This window comes from Rhodamnia argentea, chromosome 10 (assembly GCF_020921035.1).
Source record: "Rhodamnia argentea isolate NSW1041297 chromosome 10, ASM2092103v1, whole genome shotgun sequence".
NCBI classification, from domain to species: Eukaryota; Viridiplantae; Streptophyta; class Magnoliopsida; order Myrtales; family Myrtaceae; genus Rhodamnia; species Rhodamnia argentea.
Genome location: NC_063159.1, coordinates 20667713 through 20689756, shown reverse-complemented (window position 1 = coordinate 20689756; position 22044 = coordinate 20667713). Strand labels below are relative to the sequence as shown.

The window sequence follows — 22044 nt, the reverse complement described above, 5'->3', positions numbered from 1 at the left end:
GAAAGTTTGGTATATGGATCTCCCTCAACATTAGGGTACTGCAAAAAAAAAAAAATTCTGTTCTTTTCGGCAACAGCAGAAGACCAACGTATGATTTGGGAAGGAGTACACGTGGAGGCATGGGGGGATCGGCCGGAGCCAGCAAAACGGGCTAATTCAGCGACACCTGGCGCGGACGTGTCAAGAGCTCGAAGGCCCTTCCTCCATCTCCTTACCATAAACAGAAAGTGAAGAGTAGGGACTGTCGACTGACTTGACATGGCACTCTCCTGCGTGGGGACCCACTTTATGAACCCCGCGCGGGTCGACAGATTGTCTGAAAATTGCAAGATCTTCTTTTGGCAGCAAAAACATAGCAACGGAAAGGGAGGAAAAAAAATAAAAAAACAGAAATCCCATGAACCGGAAATGAGAGTTCCGGCCCTCTGCTCTGCTCCTGCTTCAGGGGAAGATTACAAGAGCTCGATGTTTTTTTCCTCCTCCTTTTCTTGGACCAGTGGAAAGGAACTTGATTGAGTTCACGTTCTTGAGTGTGGAGGAGTGAAGATTAGCTGGTTTTGATTGAGCCCAAAAGGGCATGGGCTGCGTCCGACCGAGTGTCGAACATCTTTAGCCCCGCTTGAGAGCTTTCTCATCATCATCATCCTCTGTTTCTTGCTTTGCTCTGCCGCACCCTCTGATCTGAATCAGGTAAAGCCTCTGTTTTTCTTTACCCCATTTTGGTTATTGCTTGATCTTCATCTGTTGTGTACTTAGGATGTATCATTTGTTAACTAATATAGCTTCCCGGGAAGGTAGAACCTAGGACTAGGAGTTGATAGCAGCTCCTTGTAGAACTCTCTCTCTCTCTCTCTCTCTCTCAATCACTTGGTTTCGTCGGTTTGATTTGCAAATAATTAGGGGACTATTAAATTTGTTTAAAGGAGGAAAGTATCTTCTTGTTTTTACTGACAAGTGCCTATAATGTCTCGTTTTGGAAGCGATGAACTAGTTATTTAATGATTAACATGAGACTAGATTTTCGATGTCAATTCTCGAACAGTTAAGATTATATGTGGAGCACCTTTTGTCTCTCTATCCATCGCTTTCATGGAGGAAACCCTTCTATATAATCTACGTGTTTCTTTTCTTCCCCCCTCTTTTTATATTTTTATATGTGGTGTAATTGAGTTAGCAAGTCATATGCAAATCTGTAATAGCCAAAGGAGAAAAGGAATAGTAATTTTCAAGTTGTGTAAGTACACCAGGTTAAACTTTGTACGACGAAGTCATAGTAGCTGAGTTTATCCGTCATAGCTTAAAAGTCAATGCTGCTGATAATGTCTGATCTGAATGTTTGTGCGCGTGTGATTTATAGAAGAGCGAAATTTCTCAAGCACAGCACCAAAATATTTGGCCCAACGCACCGACAAAGACTCAATGGGTCACTGTTTTGCTTATGGAAGTCCTTGCGCCAGAGATGTAAGCCATTTTCTGGGTCAGGTTGTCTGAAAATGTTGAGATCATGAGACCGCTTTTCGTCCCTTTCGAATGTTAGGATACAGTGAGGATTACTAGGGCCCAGTCGACGCAAATGTCGGTCATTCGTGCAGCTAGTAATTTTCTGTGATAGTACGAAGTGAAGGCTTGTTCCGTGAATTGGCTTGGAAATGTGAACTCAAGAAAGTGTGAAAGTGTCATAACAGGTGATTTCTTTTAATCCAACATGGATCCTGACTGTTTCAACTGGGTCTGGAAATGTGAATAGTTTGGTCTAATACGATGTATCCAGTTACTAACGTTTTTATGCTTCTGTTCGTGGTAGAAGCGAGCTCAAATTTATCGGATAATGATCTGTCTCTTTGCTGGGTTAATTGGTGGAGTTAAACTACCCGACAGACCTCGAAAGATCTCTAAATTACCCGAGAAACCTCGAAAGATCTCGGTTATTCTGGAATCACGTCTCTTTTCTCAGCAACACTTGCCTCTTAAGACAAACTCTTGTCTGTTATCATTTATCATTCATAATCCATCAATAAATTTAAGAATCTTCCTTTTTTTTCAGTATGCTTTTTCTTTCTGATGCAGTATAGAAGGAAATCCAATTCAGATTTTGAGATGGTGGTTTCAGAGTCCGAGATTGCTCCCCCGGAAGAGGTGGAGTCCCAATTACAAACCGATCAACAGCCCAAGAGCCACCCATTCTCATCCCTCGGGAGGCAATCCTCAATTTACTCGTTGACCCTCGACGAGTTCCAGCACGCGCTCTGTGAGAGTGGAAAGAATTTCGGCTCCATGAACATGGATGAATTCCTCACCAGCATCTGGAATGCTGAAGAAAACCAAGCCATAAACACCTCCGGCAACAATAACACCACAAACAACAGCTTTGAGAGCGCGGATCAACATGTGTCCCTGGGCGACACATCCACCGGCCAAGGCATAGCCAAGCAGCCCAGCCTACCCCACCAAGGCTCACTCACTTTACCCGCTCCGCTGAGCCAGAAGACAGTGGACGAGGTGTGGTCCGAGATCCACAAGGGTCAGCAGAGCCAGCAGCAAAGCAATAATGTGCAGAATCCTGAGGACACCCCTCGCCAGCCGACTTTCGGGGAGATGACGTTGGAGGATTTCCTGATAAAGGCAGGGGTCGTCAGGGAACAGCACATGCCGCATCTGCCGCCGACTCAGCAGCAGCAGTACGGGATGTACCAGAACAACCTGTCGATTGGGATTGGGTCCGGTTTCGTCCCCAGGCCCATTATAGGAATGGGTGGAGTGGCTGCTAATGCAGCGCCATACCAGCCGATGGCTGCTGCAATCAGAGAGCCATTGGTGTATCCGGAAAATGGGAAGAGGAACGATGGATATGCTCTGGCACCAATGCCGGTAAGTTATGGTCAGAGCGTGGGGAACGGAAGTGGTGGCGGTGCATACGGGCCAGGTCAAACAATGGGGATGGGAGCGCCGGTGAGTCCAGTGTCTTCGGATGGGTTGTGTGGCACACCGGTTGAGAATTCTGGAGGGCAATTTGGAATGGAGATGGGGGGAGCAAGAGGAGGAAGGAAGAGGATAATTGACGGTCCAGTGGATAAAGTGGTGGAGAGGAGACAGAGGAGGATGATAAAGAATAGAGAATCAGCTGCTAGATCTAGAGCCAGAAAACAGGTACAACTGCTGTATCAGTTTGAAGTGTCCAGTTCATTGTGCTGTTTCCTGTCCTTCATTCATAACATCTCCCTAACAGTTTTGGTACTGCCTAAAAAAAAAAAAAAGAAGAGAAGAAGAAGAAGTGAATGCATCAGCTCAATGATTTAGGTTCTAAACTTCCTATAGTACACAGAGGAATGACACATACATAGCAATGATTATCATTGACTAGCTCTAAATTGTATGCATTTGATGATCGTGATGCTTGTATCAGGATTCGAAGTTGGGAAATAGACGAGCACTTGCTTCATTAGTATTTCAGAAAATTTTGTGTTGTGAAGTGTTTGGTTAGATACCTAAATAAGGAGTCATGAAAGGTTGTCGGGGGCGAGAATGGTTTTCTCATTTGTTCGTCCATTGACGTGCATGTTATTGGACTTTGGCTGGTATCAATTCATTAATCAAGGAGCGAAAATCGATCTAAATCATCTCCATTTTGGCAAAGGAATGGCAGGCCAGGAGGTCGTTTATTGCCTGTGCTCAATGCAGAGTTGTGTGTTGAGTGTGCTGACTCTGGTTGTTGATTGCTTTGCTACTGCATCACAAGGCATATATTCACACACCAGTGCCTGGCGATTGTCAAGATCTGACTTTGTACTCCCTGGCACTTGCTTATTGCTTGTGCAGGCTTATACAGTTGAACTAGAGGCCGAGTTAAACCAGTTGAAAGAAGAAAACGCACATCTCAAACAGGCACTGGTAATGCTGGCATCTATGGGACTTGCTTCTTTTTGGACTTCATCTATGTTGAGCTAATTCCGGTTCATTCTTTCATGTGCTTTAAACAGGCGGAGCTTGAGAGGAAAAGGAAGCAGCAGGTACTTGATGTTGAGATTTTAATTTGCTGCAGAACACACAATTTTCTGTATGACAATGGTATCGGTCTTTTCGCATGTGAAGAATGGCCTCGAGGAGCCAAACAATACAGGGACTGCTTGTATACAATTCAGTTCGAGCATGATCATCTTGTTCCGTGTCTTTTGAATGTTTGTTCACTTATGTTGGTAGGATTGTTTCGCAGTATCTCGAAGAGCAGAGGTTGAAAGCTCAAAGTCAAACAAGGGCATACAGAGCGAAGGAGAAACTGAGAACGCTCAGGAGGACCATGAGTTCACCATTGTAAAGTGAATTGGTATTTCATTCATATTCAATCTCCGCTCATTCCTTTAGCCAATTCAGTTACTGGAAAGGCTTAATCTTTAACTTGTTGCTGAACAGGACAGCTCTGGAAGAGTTGATGAGGATCGCAACCGGGATAGTCAGCTGATGCCCTAGAGGATAAGTAGGAAACTCAAAGTTCACCCATGGTCTGTGGAGATGCTCGGCCGTAAGTCAACCTAAGGATGTATCAGTCGAAGATGTCGATGAAATGTTTTTCTTATTTTGCTCTTCCCTTTTTTCCTTCTTTTGACCATAGTTAGTGAACTGAGAGTATGCATGCTTTTCTAATTGATGTTGCTGTAGCAGTAGTAGTCAGTAAAATAGGATGCAGCTAAAAAGGTTCTGGATTTGAAAGTGCAATTTCGAAACGCTGACCAAGGAGGAAATGAGGATTTTGCACCTTGGGTCGTTAGTAGTCATATCGAGCCGATTCTTTGTTTCATTCAATTCTGAAAGGAACCCAACGACCCAACGACGTCGGTGCCGATGGCTGTCTTGGGTGGTTATATTGTTTCCACTGAAGGGTGTGGAGGTGCTTTGCATTGCATTTTCGGATTTTAAAATGGTTGATATAAAAAGCCTCGTGCAAGAATGTGAGAACAGCTCGAGAGACATTCAACGACTTTTAGCTTTTGTTTGAACTTTCAACCAACAAAAAGCTCCAGCTTTACGCAGAGGAGCTACCCACAGGTATTCTGAAACTCTTAAAGAGAGCAAGCTGTGTAGAGTAGCGGGATAGATTTGTTCTTTACCTTCTTCGCCAGCACTTGGGCTTCTGTCTGGTTGCAAGCTTTACATGGTTATGGCATTGACTGGTTTGAACTCGAAGAGCATCCAACATTGCCTTTGCTCTGAGCTCTTTCTCGTGCATTGATACGCCATAGCTTCGTTGGACTCCTGTCATTCATTCGAGTGGCAAATCGCAGGCCCGTGCACATTGCAGTCTTGGGAACCCGACGATGTCAACTCCAATGGAGAGCCCACGTCCCAACGTCTAAGAGAATAGGTCAAGGTCCTCATCCTACAGAACTCGGTCACCTTCAGGTTCGATGTCAAGTTTGCAGCATCAGCCAAGAGCTGCTCAAAGGCAGTTCGTAATTGTAATCCCAACCATCATATCCACCGGTACTATCATGTTGCTCCACATTGTGCTGACGAATTCGCGTAACTGCTCGGCAATCGTCCATGCTCCAATCAGCTGAACCTGACATTGCATAATCACGGCCATTTGCAGGCCCTAGTACATTAGAAACACCGGTGTCAAAAGCCTCTGATCATTCGCTGAGATCTTACCAATGCAAGCACTTGATCATCTCTCCAGTCTTTTGGTGAAGGATGACGGTCTGATATGTTTCCAACCAGACGCTCAATTCCAGAAACTGTCCGGGACCGTTGCTGTTGCTGCAATTGGTATGCTGCTGGCAACAACTAGGACAGAATAGTCGTTTTGAAGAATCCATCTCCAGGTCACGGGGTTTAAAGCAGAGAATGGTGGGAATGTCCAGCTACTCGTCGAGCTGCTAACGGTGGTCCACAATTGAACTCCGGCGAATGGTCTCTTCTACGATAGCATGGTCTAAGCAAAGTTGTCAACACAGAGAAGAGTGTCCTTGAAACTTCAAATCTCACAAGAATAGCACATAGCCAATGAAAAGAGCGCTTCTCTGGGGGCTGGGCAAGAGGATGAGTGGCGAACACAACGAATTACTATGATCCTATATTGCTCAGCATGTGTACGTCAAAAGAAAAAGCAACTTTGTTCACTTTTTTTTAAGGACTGAAGAAACAAAAAGATTGCAAGATTTCTGAGGTCCTGTACCAACCAGTGACTAACCGAGACCTGAAAAGTCAAAACTGGTCTTAACATAACATCTATTCAAACTCGAATTGGACCTCTACCTCCATATATTTTCTCATAAGAGGAACCATCGACGTGGTGAAACTGCCCAGCATACCATACTCGTCCTCTGTTTTGACCTCTGATACACGCACGAAAATTATCAATTTCTTCAATCTGGGGCATCTCTCGAGAAGTCCTGCCACCCACGCTGAGAAGCGGTTGCTAATTATGGTCCATCCAAGTTCAAGCACAACCACATTCTCCAAGTTAGATGAGCCCTGCAAACAGTGGTTTAAAACACCATCCCCCAGATCGTAACTCAAAGCTAGGTGGCTTAACCGAGGGAAGCAATCAGAGATCGTCTCCAAGTCCATAGCTTCAACTTCTTCATCCTGAACAACACCCCATAGACGAAGCGTCCTCAACTTCGAAGATTTGGAGATCATATGGTAAAATTTCGGCCACATGACTGTGAAGTTGGCGAAATCCACAACCTCGAGATTTTCCATGCTTTCACTAATATCGAGATGCATAATACTAACATCGTCCATCTTAAGTACTCTTAATGCCTCTTTCCCAATCAGCTCAAAAACCTCAAGATTACAATCTCGTAGGTGCAAGTTCTGAAGGTTATCAGCTTCCAATAGAAACTTATCCAAACTTATCGTTTTCACATGGATTTCTTTCAATGAGTGACTTGTCAACTCCATAGTCGCCTGCGGATCTGACATGGTAATATCTGGATTAATAAGAGCCAGCGACTCGATCCTTGGACAGATAGAAAGGAGGAGGCTCAAATCCAAGGCTGAGACACTAACGAAGCTCAAAGAGAGCGATGTCAAGTGAGGAAACTTCTGATAACTCGGCTCAACACCCATGATAGAAGTATGAGCCAACTTCAATACTTCGAGCTTCTGCCTTCCGCATCGCTCAAGAATATTGATGTTCGGATGCGTCCTCACATTATAACATAGCTCACGCAAGGTGTCCCTGGTGTACATGAGCCAAGCGATCACGGGGGCGGCCGAAAACTCATCCGCATCCTCCATCGAGATGGACAAACACCGAAGGCCTCGAGTCTGGAATATGGTCTGCGTAATGAGGATCTCCAGGCTGCTCGTGCTTATATCATGCTGCCTGTGCCAATCATTTGAATCAAAGGAGAGTGATCGAAGGTGCTTCTTCCAAGCCTCTCTCCATTTCCGGCAAGTCATGGAAGCAACCACGACATCTCTTGCAGCTTTGAGCTGTGACAGTATGTTCCCAATCACTTCAACAGGGAGATCATCCATATATGCAGGGAGGAAGAGCGATTTTCCGGCTGTGAAATAGAAAAAAACCAGAACAATTCAAGATTGCACCGTGTTAAAGGGTTGTTCTCGTTGCAGTTTTTTCACCAAATATGATATCCTCTCTGCCCAATTTCCGCCACAAGTCACGACATTTCGAGCTCAGTCATACGTTTAATAAGACTATATCGGAACTTTTCAACAGAGCGACCAAAAGCCCAAACCAATTCAGAGGCTAGGAATGCTATAACGTGTATTTCCCCAAGATGATGGATCATCTGAATCAAAAAAACCGCGAACAGGAATGGAATCATGAAACCGAACAAGATCCCCCAAAAGCAATCAGACAAAGAGGAAAAAGAAGCAAAACCCAGAAGGGATTTCGCAGTAACCCGAAGATGCAAAAGGAATTCGATTCAAAACGAGACGCGGAAACGAGAGAAACCCAAAGCGTCGACAGTCGCTTACCGGGAGATGAACGACGCCCGCCGATCGTCGACCCAAAACAGGATGGGGAGCAAGTGGGAATCCGGATTGTCGCAAGCAAAGCAAGTATCTGAGCGATGGCCGGAATCAGGCATTCCAATGGGCCGAGGGAAGCGATCGGGGCTCCCTCAGGATCCTTTCTCGGATCGATGAGTTCAATCAACTCGACAGGAATTTGCTCGGAGCTTACGCACGTGTGGCAGATTTTTCCGTGCGGAAGGGTAGTCTTCGCCAATGACCGTGCCAACGATGGACCAAGCTCGTATTTTTATACTGTATACATAAGGAGGTGTATAAACATCGTGGAGCAGACAAGAGAGATCATGAGGGCTCTTTGCTTCTATTGCCAAACAACACAGTTATTTCCAATTGACGATAATCAGCGTGAAAAGGTTGTAGTGTTCTCTGTTCTGGATGTGCTCCTTTGTTCACCGGAAGGAGATCCTTCTTATCTGCTTCAAGTGATGCTCGAGATGAAGAGGAATGCAATGAAGCTAAGAGTGGGGGGAGCCAATGCTGCGTCCACCGACTCTTTTGTGCTCACGAATCGGCAAACCGGGGACAAGAGTGGTATAAAATTGAACGACGATAAAATTTTCCTGGTTTAAATGTGCTGGACTTGTGTCTCAAGTTTGAACCCATTGGAGAAAATCCTGATTTGAGTGTGGATGTACAGAAGCCCGATCAGGTCGAACTGAGTAACCCGGATGCATGTGAATTGATCTTTGAAGGGTCTGTTTATTTCGTGGAAAACGAATAAATCAAGCTTTAATGCGTTCGAATATGCAATGTCAAGTGATGAAAGAGATTTTACTGAGAAGGGGTTTTCGTCGACGGGCCTTAGAGGTCCAGTCGGCTACCTAGTTCGCTTCTCTCTTGCAGTGGGCTATACGGATGCTGTTATAATGGGCCAACAAGTTTTTCCCTCTAGAGATAAGAGGGCCTAGTACAACACCCCCCCCCAATTTTAGATGCAATTTCAATTGTTTCATGAAAAACTATTTATTGTTTCAGGAAAAATCTCGAACGTTTACTTTTATCCCATATCTACCAACATAGACAAATACTCTACAAAATGACATCTTTTTGGATAAGCAATTAGGGTTTGGCCTTTCAACTGCTCTCACTCTTCTTCGTATAGTCTCGTCTCCCTTCCATCTCACTCGGATCTTCCACGGCGCTCACTCCTCCATCTCTTTGCTCTTGGACATCTCTCACTTGTCAAAGAGAAATTTTGAATTTTCGTTGGTCAAAGGATAAGACAATGGTTCTTGCATAAATTGTTCTTACTCTATATTGCCTTTTGTGTAGATGCACTCAATCTGTTGACGATTTACCTTTGTGACGTTCGTGTCAATTTGTCCGTGCTATTATTCAAATTTGGTGACACTCTTCCACGATCTGGATGACTTCGTTTGATTCGTTGATCGTTTGAGATGCTTCCTGGTTTACTCTTTCTTGAGACCAAGAATTAGTTGAGGTTTATGAACAAAGAATTGAATGTCGGTTTCAATCCACGACATTGGCATGTGCATGACTTGATAAGAGGCCGTTGAGCAATGATTTATTGGTGCCTCATTGAATCTGCGGTTAAATATAGATGTAGATCAAAATGACCCAATGTTTAGAAAGAGGAGGAATTAGGTGTCTCTTAAATTAAAATTTGCCTCATTGCTAACAATATAACATGAAAAACCCAAACAAGAAATGAAGTAAAGAGAAGAAAAAATACAACAGTTGGCAAGTTCAATACACCAGGCATGGCTTGCCAAGCTGTGCGTCAACCCGCATTCTCCTCCACGCTATAACCCTCGGCCAAGAACATGGTCAGCAACATACTTGCTTGCTTGAACACGCTGGACCCCAGGAAACATGCTTTGCACCGCCCTTCTAAAGGCTTACAACCTCTATCACTAAGTTTTGCAAAAATCAAAAACAAGCCAGGATACAAAAGTGGAAGCTTACTCTTAAGAAAAACCACTTATAATGGTCAATTCATTCATATGGTACGCAAAACAGCAAACAAAAGAAGTTCAATCTTGTGCATGACTCAACACAGTACATTATCAAAATATCCCGTATACAAAACTACTTTGCCAAATCCCCAAACACATAGTACGTAGCCAAATCCACACACAAACGCCACAAAAACTGCCATTTCAACACTAGCATTTTTCGGTCCTCAACTTCGCAGTCCTCTAATTTCAAATTCTTGAGTGCATACAGGTTTTGAGGTGTAAATTGAAGATTGGCTTGGTGAAACCTGAACATTTCTTGCTATTATTTGTCCATTAGAGATTCATGGACCTCCAATGTGAATAACTTTGTTACTACCAAGCGTCTGAAGTGGAAAAAAAAATTAACACGTAAACTTGCATTTCTTTTCAATGTACATATAAAGCATTAGACATAGAGAGTACCCTTAAACATGAATTTCTAGAGGCTTTAGACATGAAAAGTCCATAACGTTTTATGCCTGAATATTCAAAATTAGCATAAAAATGTTAATCAAAATATACATATGTTGTCAAAATAATCATGTGCCATCTCTTTCCTAATGATAGCAGAGTCTCTATTAGATTGTACACTGGCATGTGCACTGGTTTGTGCACCAACAAACTTCTTTGGTCTTCCTCTTTTTGCCTATATATGACAAAACACAAGAAACTAATGTTATCGATTATGATAACCCAACAAAAAATTATTATTGACAATTACACAAGTTTTGAATAAGAATTACTTTGGGTGGCCTTGATGCTGTAGGATTCTTGCATGTCTTCTTGTAATGCCCATATTGAAGGCAGTTTGTACATTGTATTTAGACTCTAACTTTCATCAATTTCTCACAATTGCTACTTCTCATCCTTGTCCTTGATTTTGTTTTTCTTCTCTCTCCCCCTTTTTCTTCTGTAAGGTAGGTGCTTGATTGGCTCACCACTAACTTTGAGCCATATTTTTTTTCCCATTCATGGCTGTGAAGGGATATTGCTAGCATCTTCCATAAGCATTTTTCTTGAAACGATTATCAACATAGTCATTGATATCTAACTTCATAATAGTAATACAAAATATGGCATGTTTACATGTGATTCTAGAGATATTCCATTGCCTACAAGCACAAGTCTTCCCATCCAGGTCAACCACAAATTTATCATCACACACTTCAACCTGAAATTTACTCCCCATTATTACTCTTGCAAGACAATGCATGGACTCTAGTTTAGTCTTCTCCGACTTTATTCTAATTCTTGGGCAAGTAGCATCGGTTCGATCAACCATCAACTGACTTCTTTTTGCTACCCTCTCCATCAACGTCCTTCTTAATTCTTCAAGCATCTCATGTATTGGCATTTATCTTGGTATGCAAATGTATCCATTGAAGGTCTCACTTAAGTTATTATTAATCGCATCACAATTGGTTCTTGTCTTGATGAAAGCCCTACAAAAGTGCTTATAGCCTTGCCCCATGAAATCTTCACAATCTTTAGGGCACTCCATCTTCAAATCTGCCATTGCTAGGTTAAAGCTAGCTTAAAATGAAAAGATGCTTGGGATCCCCTTTGTGCACTCCATCTTCGATGCTCTACTTGTGGAGATAGCCATGAAGCTGCATTCATTAGTCCTTGCAACCAAAATTAGCCAATAAAAAACAAACAAGTGACATTAATGACTGAACTAGTGTTGTGTAACAATCAATAAAGACAAAAGGTGAAGTATTATCTTTTGTTGATCACCGATGAAAGTTCAACCCTTCATGCTGCCCATCATTAGGTCAGTGAATTAATAGGGTGAGAAATCAAGTTCAAGATGTTTAAGACTCAACTTTGACAATTGCCCAAGCTATTCGAAACATTTAATTGTTTCCATCTTGTCAAACAGCACACAACAACATACATTTCAATCCAGTCTTAAGAAAGCATCCATCCAAACCCATGACATGTCTACATCTCGTTAAAAACCCGTGTTTCAACTCTACAAACCCATCGTCCAAAAAAAAAAAAAAAACTCTACAAACCTCACATAGAACTTCTCAAATACTTTGGTTAGTAGATTAACTTCCATCTCAAATATTCCATCCTTGTTAACTCTCTTGAGCTTTGCTAAACAAGATCTCAGCATATCATATTGCTCTTCTATTGGGCCCCTTACAAGATTAGTAGTTTTTGATACGGCTCTGTGACATTTTTTTCTATCCAGTGTCAAAGCAAACATTTCTCTGGCATTTACCTGCATTTCCGCGGCTGAGGAAGTGAGCATGTCCCTAATCTTAGGCATGTACTAATGAGCAAGCCATGAAGCAGTTGCTTGCTTATTAGTTACTTTGTGATCACAATTATATGGGTCTCCAACTCTCTTGATGATAAAAGTTTTCTCATTCTGAATCCAACCATCATACAATCTCCAATACATCCTTCCACACACTTCACTATCATTCTTTTTTCTTCACTATTTTGCCAAGAGATGTCAGAATCCATTAATAACTACATTTTTTCATAGTGTTCTTGAACTATTCATGAGATTCAAATCCCATGCCTAGATTAAACATTTTCCCATCATGGTCATATAGGTACATACAATTAGCCATTTGTCCGGTCATGAAACTGGTTTCTTGAAAATTATCATCATCGGGGCCGCCTAGAGGTTTAGTATCAAAACCCAAGTCTTCATTTAATATTCTTTGTTCTTCATCACTCCATTATGATGAACTATCATCATTGTCTCTTTCATTTTGTTAAAAAAACACAGTGATGAGCTGAAAACTAAAAACAATATTTGAACGTAGTGTTAGAAATTGAGTAAAATCACCATTTCTTTTAATTCAACCTAGCAATACTTCAATTTTCAACGAGCAAACTACAAATAAAACTACAGTCGACTTTCAAACGTAAATTAATTAAAAAAATCATGAAAACTAAAAATTCAATAGAGAAAGAAAAGGCAATCACATGTAATTAGACCTAACCTTCAAGCGCGAGATTGAAGAATACCCATATGCTAAATGTCCTAGCATCTCAAGCCAAGGAGCGCAAGAGATGGAGGACTCCGAGCGCAAGAGATGGAGGAGTGAGTGCCATGGAAGATCCTAGCAAGAAGAAAGGGAGACGAGACGATATTAAGAAGAGTGAGAGCAATTAAAAAGCTGCACCCTAATTGCTCATCCGAGAATACGTCGTTTTGTAAAGGATTTGTCCATGTTAGCTTTGCTAAGGTAAATTTCATTAATGACGTACATATGCCACGTAGGTTTACTAGCGGACATTTTGAATAGAAGTTGTGGATTTTTATGAAACAAAAAAAAAAAAATGGTGAGAACTGAGACCGAACTTAAAGTTGGGGATTTTTTGGGTATTGGGCCGAGATAAGAGGTTGGAAGTTCCAAGTTGGCCGATCTTAATCTGATGACACACTTCCTTCGAAAACCCAATACAAAGCCGCCGATGCTTCATGTTCTCTATCCATCCATAAACGTTGACGTTGATATCTAGAGTGCCTTTCTCGAGGGGGATTCTACTTTGTATGTGAGACTCTACCATCTTTCTTTCCACTTTTCCTTTTCCTGGGTTCCATCTCTCATAATTAAATGCATGAAATCCCATCCCTTCACAATATTTTCTTCTTTTCAGCACATCCCCTTTCTCCCCGATGAAGTCCCCGTTCTAGTTTCACCGTTTTTCCACCAAGAAGTTGCGATTTTTCTTTTCAATCGCTCGACACATAAGAGACTGGTATTCTGATGATTGTCATTGCGTATTTTATAAGAGTTTCTTTCCTTCCTTGCTTTTGACATCAACTTCTATTTACACCTTTCAAGCTTCATGTTTACCATTGTCAACATCCACGCATCTTTTTAGTTTGGCTCCATTCTGAGGGGACTCCCAGATACTTTTTTTTTACCATTTTCTCTAGCTGAGGCACTCTTAATTCGTGCGCCATATTCTTTCTTAGACTCCGTGGGCAGCCTCTACTTTTTTGGTGATAATGTATTTCGTTAAAATAAGCCATACAAATCGAAGGAAGGTGGGTGCTCATTTCAATTGTTTTCAACTCTTCGCACAAAATCAATCTTTTTTGGAACACATTTGGAGCGTGGACGAAAGTAATTCTCATGGCTTCGTGATTTCCAGTTTCTGTACATCTCACTGCTACTTCATCCGACAAAGCGATTTTCCCCTCCGACAACAAACGCCATAACCCTCTGCACAGGGCAGCCGTGCGCTTATCTGGGTCATTCCCTTCTTCCATGTTAACTGTCGGACTCAAGAGGAAGGAGAGATCCGGGAAGAGCTTCGACAAAACGTATTCGGAAGCAGAAGTAGAGAGAGAGATGACCGACAGAAACTAGTCACCAAAGAAGTAGAGGGGGACTTGGCGAAAATTTTCACGGAGGTAGGTTAGGGTTTGAGTTAGGGTTTGAAATGCAAGGCATTGCTACCCAAATGGCAGACAGCAGACGAGAGAGAAAGAGACCCTGTGAAACAATTCGAAGCTTCTTCGTGGGATTTCACTGGATGATTTGGGCAAGTACGTCCAATTGAGATCGCTAGTCAAGAGAAAAAATACTAGAGTGAGCTAGACACTTGTACCGAATCGCATAAAACTCTCATGCTTTGTTTGGGTGTATTGGATTTTGATGGCAAGATCCATTAACCTCCGCGTTGATTCACAGCAAATTGGATTTTGTGAATTGATTCTCCACTTATAAGTTCTATTTGCAGAATACCGTGGAATTGATACTACCTCACGGTAGATTCAAGGGAATTGGATTCTTTGTCCGGACAAAAAGGGAAACTTCATGTAAACTTAGACAATAATGGGATGTTTCAACTGCAGGCTTCAAGACAGTTCTTCAACTCTCTCTCTCTCTCTCTCTCTCTTTGGGATGACCAGTAATGCAAAGCTCAGTTTTTTTTTTTCAACCCAGGTTGTGACAAGTTGAGTTGAAAAATATCAGCATGAACCGCATGGGAACTTCATCTAGATCACTAGAGGGATCAAGATCGACATTTGGGATCGGCAATATGGTCATTCACCGCTAACTGCGACTGTTTAGACTTGTCCTGATCACCATTGTTTTCCAAATCCCACTTGCTTGGTTCGTCCATGACTCCTCTTTTCCTGTACTTGCAGTAGAGGATCAGTTGCAGCGCCCCCAGAGGACTCCCCACCAGATTAGGTGACTGTCAAATACAGTTTGAGAAAATGTCAATCACATTATAGAATTCGGTCGAGACCTCCCTTGAGGTTTAGTATGAATGATTCTATCCTCCGTGCTATTCGTTGAATGAGTCTATATGAGTATGCTTAAGATAACATGAACAGACTGATAATAGTTGTACGAACCGCGAGGAAGAGATCGCAACCCAGCAGTCCGTAGGCCATCCAAAGGGAACTAGCGAGGAATGAGAACAATGACAAGTAGAACGGCATGAATTCCACGCTTTTCGTCATTATCACTTGTTTCTGCAATGCCCAAGCGGATAAGAACCATGACAAGATGCTAGTCACGTACTTGATATTAGTAATACACAGATAAGCTGCATGGACAATGCGAATTAGTGTGTTGACCACCGGTGCATGATTAAAGATACCGAGAGGCAAAGATGAATGCATGTCGCACCCGATCGAATGAGCCTATGGTAGATGAGAGAAATTCCAGGACTTTGTTAACGAGTAATACAACTACGAAATGACCTGTGTGATTGGGGATGAAATTGTCAACACCAAAAGTCGTGTTGTTTATCAACTTACCCAAATTTCAGATCAGTCGTTGACAAATATTGATAGAAGAAAAACATGTTGGTCACTTTAATTACTCAGCTTTCCCATCTTTGTATTGGTCTATTGCTATTTATAACATATGCATGAAGACATGGAAGAAGTGGACTTACAACAACCACCAATGGAGATCCATACATCGCGATTGAGGCCACGAGTCCTATACTTCCTACAAGTACTTTGCGGTGATGGTGATCGTGAAATATAAAAGTTGATACGACAGCAATGATAGTGAAAATTGCGAGCACTCCCAGCGCCATCGCACCCACCTTTATCTGTAGATATACGTGTCAAAGATCAGAAAAATTTAATCCCCTGTTGCATTGACACACCAGGACCATAAGCTAAAATACCGAGTTCATGCATGGGGCAAAAAAGATTTCCGTCGTCGATATAATTTGAATGAGCGGACAGCAACAAACTAAATGGACTCATCTTGCCTTCGTTTTCGTGGGAGAGAACCAAAGGTACATGGCAATGAAAGAGCACTCGAGAAGAATCCCCAAGCCGTTGATCGTGACGACCGGAAAGTTTTCCCATTGGTAGCTCACGATGGGAAGCCCGTACCAAGTGTAGAGGAGGCAGTTCGAGAGCGCGAGGATGTATGGAATGCAAGAGAACTCCTCAGTGCTCTTCCTTCTTATGACCCTCGCAAAAGTCAATCTGCAACGCACGATACAATTATTAAGGAAATTGCGCTCTGATTACTACATGGGAGCGGCATTTAATAACAATGAAGCAGCGATAGAGCGTGGAGTTGATTGGGAACATTACATGGGAGCTGCATATAATAACAAGGAAGCGGCATTTCCTGCAAGAATACAAACAACCATGCGCAAACTCGATAAATACGTATAAACCAGAGATGATTTCAGACAATTTATGTGCTGATTTTGAATCATAGGAGGGAAAGATGTATGGTAATGTACCCATCACTCCAATGGCAAGACGCAATCTATCTCCCATGCTTCTGCTCTGTCGGAAACGGACCGACAAACCCTCGGACGAACGATGTGGTGTCTACAGACAAGAAAAGACTCTTCAACTGTGCACTCGTTATGAGCTTTTACGGAGTGCTTTGCGTGGACTGTTGCTTCCCACCTCAGGCTATTTATATACTGGAGGACACCAGAAGAAGGAATAGTAATATTCTTTCCAGTGAATTATAGAGGCGTAAGTGCTGTCTACGTCTTCCATGCAGATCGTGGAGGGTTCTTGAACTTGTGGATGGAAATTTATCAGCTCACAAAAGATAAAAGGGGGAATTTTTAATTTGCTCAAATGCTAAGTGCAAATTGCTGTCGTGTTCCGACAACGCGAAAAGGGATCGTATTTGCTGGTTTTGGTTCTGGTTCTATGCCATGAGAGCCACCTATTGCAGACAACTTCAATTTCCTTTGCATTGCCATAAGTCCAAAAGATGCCGAGGAGCGGTTTATTTCGACGGGATCGTTCCGGGCACTCTCGGGTGCGCCCCCGTCTTGCAGTCATGTGATGTGTTGAGTCAGTTTTTGCTCGTCGAGCCAAATCTAATCTTCCCAATTCAACTATTGGGCGTCGCCATTTGAGTATGAAGATCAGGAAATCTGGTGAGAGATCACTTCTGTTTGGCGCGACGAGGGAGAATAAGAAAAACACGAGAGCCGCCATCTTTCCGAGGCGCCAATTCTCGGCCAACTAAATCGACCGATTGCCGTGGATTGTAAGTGCATCCACATTGGACGCCATTTTATGGAAATGCATGTTCATTCAAGGATCATCGTCTCTACTCGTCTAGTTCCCCTTTGCTTGCGTCTTGGCCCTTACGTGCCTTGTAATATCAATGGAAACCGTAGACATCCACATCAAATTGGAGAATATGGCTCCATTTGCACATTTTCCTTTGAGTAGTTTGAAATTTTGAATATCCCCTCGAATTAAAACTTTTCTTTATACTTAAGAAAACGTAATTCATAGTTTAAGGATCCATTCATTTCGTGGAAAATGAGCAATTTGGAAATCATTTTCTAAAAAATGATTGCTTATATCAGTTAGGAAAATTAGTCAACGAAAATGTTTTCATCATCAATAACAATTTATGCCTAACTATTTTTCACGGGCGATAAGGAAAATTTCCGTTCATTTGTCTTTGTAAGCGATATAAGCGATTAGCTTTCAATTTTTTTTTTTTCAAATCACTCATTTTTTGCGTAACGAATACAATTTGAAATTTATGGTTCAGTTTGCTAGTTGCGATTTGCCCCCTTACAGCTACTCACTAGGAGAAACATTTTAATTTCACGTATTTTAACTGGAGTAGAAAAGTGAACATGAACCAGGGAAAAAGACACGCCACATGGTTTTGTTTGCCATTGGAATTAGCATGCTGTCTTAAAAAGGCCCATGCTGATGGCAACACATGAGCGCCTTTAGTTAGAAGACAATCCATCGATTATAATGTGCAAAAATTACGTGGAAACTTAATAAATTTCCCCGTCGATAAGAGGAACCCTATTAGTAACGAGCCGAATTGAAATTGTTCTCTCACTTTCTAGATGAGTTTTAGGATTCCATTGTAGGATTCGAAAGTCTCGAGATTCGGTACCACTCTCTCATCATAAATTTCTGATCTCTAGTACACTTATCCCTCGTGTCCGTCTTCCTTCGGTAAATCCGACGGGAAGGTGCTGCCTTTACCTAATTCTTAATTAATCAACTAAGATCGTGCGGGTCGTGGTGGCTCTATCAATTCAAATTGGATCCTTCCTGGCGACGCTGATCTCAGCATATCCTTTCCGCTGTCTTCCATTTAGTTCTTCTTGCATTATCATCTTCAAATCGCAATTTGTGGGGTTTCGGATGCTCCATTTTCGGACATTGTTCCTCCACATGCATGTTCTCCAGTTTTGGGAATCACTCGTTTAATGTTCAATGGCTGTTGTCGCCTCTTTTGTTTTGGTGGTTGCCCTTGCCCCCTCCATTGCTTCCCTATCCCACCTTGCAAGCCTCCACTCTCATCTCTTGCATTTCTTTTATTCTCCGCATGAACTTTCCTTTTCCTCTCTTGAATTTCTATCGAGCCACGCTTGGATCATGTTTATTTTCAGCCACATATTTTCTCAATGCATGTTGCCCGTGTATTCAGGTTCCGTTTGTTTTGCGAAACAAGAATGATTTGGATTAAACAACCGGTCCAACTTGTGCCTTCAATGTCGATTATCGGATGAGGAAAGTGCAGGAATTTTTCTGATGTTGGCTAAATTAATTGAAATTGATATTTATCGTTTAACGGGGTCGGTCTATTAAGGTATTATACATAGATCCTTAATTAGTTTAATATGGGCTAGCTAGTGTGGGCTGAGTTGTAGGGGTGAGTGGTTCCCGGTCCGGTCCGGTTTTCATAAAAAACCGGGAACCGGATCGGTGGTCCAGGTTCCCACTTTTCGGAACCGCGGACCGGACCGGCCACCCTCGAAAACAGGAACCGGACCGGACCGTTGGTCCGGTCCGGTTCCCGAGCGATTCTAAGGGTTTCCGGTCCGCGGTTCCGAAAAGTGGATACACACTTTGATAGAAGACGTGATCGAGCTCGAGGTCGAGGAAACAAGGGTCGATGTACCACAAATTCGGCGGAGTCAAGGCCTCTTCAATTGGTAGCTCTAGACCGAACCCTAAATGACCTAAACCTAAACAAAAAGTAAACGTTAGGTTTGTTTTTTAAAAAAAATTAAAAAGAAAAGGACCGGTCCGGTCCGGTCCGGTTCCAGGCCCTAGAACCGGGAACTAGACCGCCCGGTCACCGGTTCCAATTTTAGGAACCGGGAACTAGACCGGATCCTCCTAAAACCGGGAACCGGACCATCGGTCTCGGTCCGGTCCGGACGGTCCTTTTTGCTCACCCCTCTTGAGTTGGGCCCAGCCCGTGAGTGTCTGCGATCGAAAACTCTATAAATAAGGCTCAAGTTCTATCATCTAATATTCTGACGCACACATGATCTCACATAAGGAAGAGCGCATTGTTCGTGAGCGGTTTCTCATTTGGTCAGGTGCTCGGAGAGGGAAAGAGAAGATAAGCATTTTGAGTTCAGAATCGCCGTCATTCCGTATTAGTTTCAATGGATTCCAAACCAAGTGTGTGCCAATCCATTTTCCTCTATCATGTAGTGTCTTCAATTTCTGGTTATGGTGTTCCTGGGTGTGCCGTTTTCATGGTCTTACGGAAAGTCCCCCTCGACTCTTTGACATAGGCGGCGGTTCCGCAGTAAGGGACCCGTGGATTTGAACATTTGGATAATGAGTGAAATGAGTAACTATTCTCGAATGAAAAATATCGTAACAAGTATGACATGTACCTCTATGAGAACGCTCAAATTGAGTGGCTACACCTTAAATGTAGTCAAATCAGAGTCAGGAGCTTAATTAAGCTGGAAATTATATTGAAACTAGCATTGTTTGACCCATTTTAATAAGTGTGAGTTTCATAAATGTGGTCAAATGAGAGACATTAACTTAATTAGGCTGGAAATCAAGTTGGAACAAGCATTGTTTGACCTAAACTCTCAGTGCCAATAATAAGCTCACCACTCATTCAAGTGGACTGCTAATTTGACTATTGTGGTTGAAATACAAGAGTGGATGAATGGCTGAAGTCCCATCAGAGACGTTGACCTTGACTTCGTTCTTTTTTTTCCTTCTATTCGCACTCGAGGGTTCGTTTGCAAAACGATAAGCGAGCATGGAGAACATATTCTAAAAGAACACAGGAAATTCCCTTTGTTGGTGATGATGCCGAATGCATCTAATGTAACCTGATGCGGACAGATGACATTGGGCGGTCACTTGGGATTGAAATAAAGCTAGCACGACACTCGAAAAGGGAGTAAATCCAATAGGGTAATAGCTAGAAATTACCTTAATAAGTCCCACATTAAACGTATATCAATTATTTAAGTTGCTTAGGTTACGTTTGATAGTCTGAACTAAACTCATAACGGAAAACAATTGTCATATTCAGAGTTTAGTGCCCGCTCAGGACGAGATAGCGTTATGGTGCGATGGGCCTACATCAACAAATCTTGCGTGTTTCCATAGCTGCCCTCCTGCTCGGCATGGGCGAAGTGTTCTTTCGTGGATACTCTATACATTGGGTTTTTTTTTATATTTATTTAATATGTATGCAAATTTCTTATATCTAACCCCTGAATTTGGCTTCTATGCATTCACCGTTGGATATATCCCAAAAAAAAAAAAAAACAAAACCTTTTAACTTTTCGACATCCTCAAACTGTACCATTCTACCAATCCTTAGGAACAAGCAATGAGTGAGCGTGGCGAAGCGTCCAGATGTGAAAAGCAGTCGTAGCACACAGCACACCAAAAAGTTAAAGTTCCTTTTCTTTTTCTACCGTGCTTTAAGACAACGAACATGCATACTAGTCGATATGTTTATTTAGTCTTAAAATAAATAATTATTGGAGGGTATTTATCTAAAAATGATTACTTACGTCGCTTAAAATAATCAATTAATGAAGAATATAATCATTAACGTTAACAGTTTATGTATAATTATTTTTTTGGACGATGGTAGAGGTGTCAACGGGTAGGTCGGATAGGGTTTGGGTCGGGCCAAGTATAGTCCAACCCATATTGACTCACTTAGCGTCGGATCGGGTTTGGGTCGGGCCGAGTATGATCCGACCCATATTAACTCACTTAACCATTTTTTACCCATTTTCATGCAGTACAAATTTAACGACACATACCATACCCAACCCGTATTTCCTAAATATTTTTATATTTAACCAAATCGTACAATACTTATTTCTTATAATCTGATTAAAAAATGATATTGCTAAAACATTTTTATGCAATACAAATTTTATGATTTTTTAAAATTTTCTTTTTTTATTTTCTTTTCTCTTTTTCCTTTTTCCTTCTTCCTCCTTCCTCCATCTGCCGATTGCATGGATACGGCGATGGTCGGCAGCCCGACAATCGGTTACGTCCGGGCGACCTAGAGCTTGCTAGATGTTGGGAAGCCTTGACCTCACCGAAGGCCGTCGCGGCGGATGTAGACAGAGGTACGAGGAAAAGGAGGAAAAAAGAAGAAAGAAAAATAGAAAATAAAATATAATAAAATATAAAATATAAAATAGAATAATATATTATTAAAAATTTTGATTTTTTTTAATATTCATAAAAATTATTTGGCCCTCTTTGGTTCAGCATTTGGCCAAGGGACTTTGAGAAAATGCAAATACCTTTGCGTTAAAGACTTTTTTCAAAATGCAAATAGTGTTTGGTAAAATGTATTTTAAAAACACA

General features: G+C 42.0%; 3 protein-coding genes across 4 annotated transcripts; 1 reads left to right on the top strand and 2 right to left on the bottom strand.

Moving 5' to 3' along the window:
- The first annotated feature begins 458 nt into the window (after positions 1-458).
- On the top strand, positions 459-4800 carry LOC115742257 (protein ABSCISIC ACID-INSENSITIVE 5). Its single transcript, XM_048271384.1, has 6 exons — positions 459-690; positions 2067-3147; positions 3817-3888; positions 3978-4007; positions 4211-4321; positions 4408-4800. Exons 2-5 carry the CDS (start codon positions 2098-2100, stop codon positions 4310-4312), a joined length of 1254 nt encoding a protein of 417 aa, XP_048127341.1. The 5' UTR covers positions 459-690; positions 2067-2097; the 3' UTR covers positions 4313-4321; positions 4408-4800.
- A 409-nt stretch (positions 4801-5209) lies between these two features.
- Positions 5210-8417, bottom strand: LOC115742258 (F-box/LRR-repeat protein At1g67190-like). Its single transcript, XM_030676430.2, has 2 exons — positions 7948-8417; positions 5210-7757 (listed from the first exon to the last, which is right to left on the bottom strand). Exon 2 carries the CDS (start codon positions 7480-7482, stop codon positions 6223-6225), a length of 1260 nt encoding a protein of 419 aa, XP_030532290.1. The 5' UTR covers positions 7483-7757; positions 7948-8417; the 3' UTR covers positions 5210-6222.
- A 6424-nt stretch (positions 8418-14841) lies between these two features.
- Positions 14842-16812, bottom strand: LOC115742362 (bidirectional sugar transporter SWEET3b). Of its 2 annotated transcripts, XM_030676599.2 has the most exons (6): positions 16671-16812; positions 16516-16552; positions 16182-16404; positions 15855-16016; positions 15307-15426; positions 14842-15143 (listed from the first exon to the last, which is right to left on the bottom strand). In XM_030676599.2, the coding sequence occupies exons 1-6, from the start codon at positions 16705-16707 to the stop codon at positions 14958-14960; spliced, it is 765 nt and encodes a 254-aa protein (XP_030532459.1). In that variant the 5' UTR covers positions 16708-16812; the 3' UTR covers positions 14842-14957. The 2 variants fall into 2 exon arrangements, with proteins under 2 accessions (XP_030532459.1, XP_048127438.1); XM_048271481.1 differs by having other exon boundaries at positions 16516-16809.
- Between the last annotated feature and the right edge of the window lie 5232 nt (positions 16813-22044).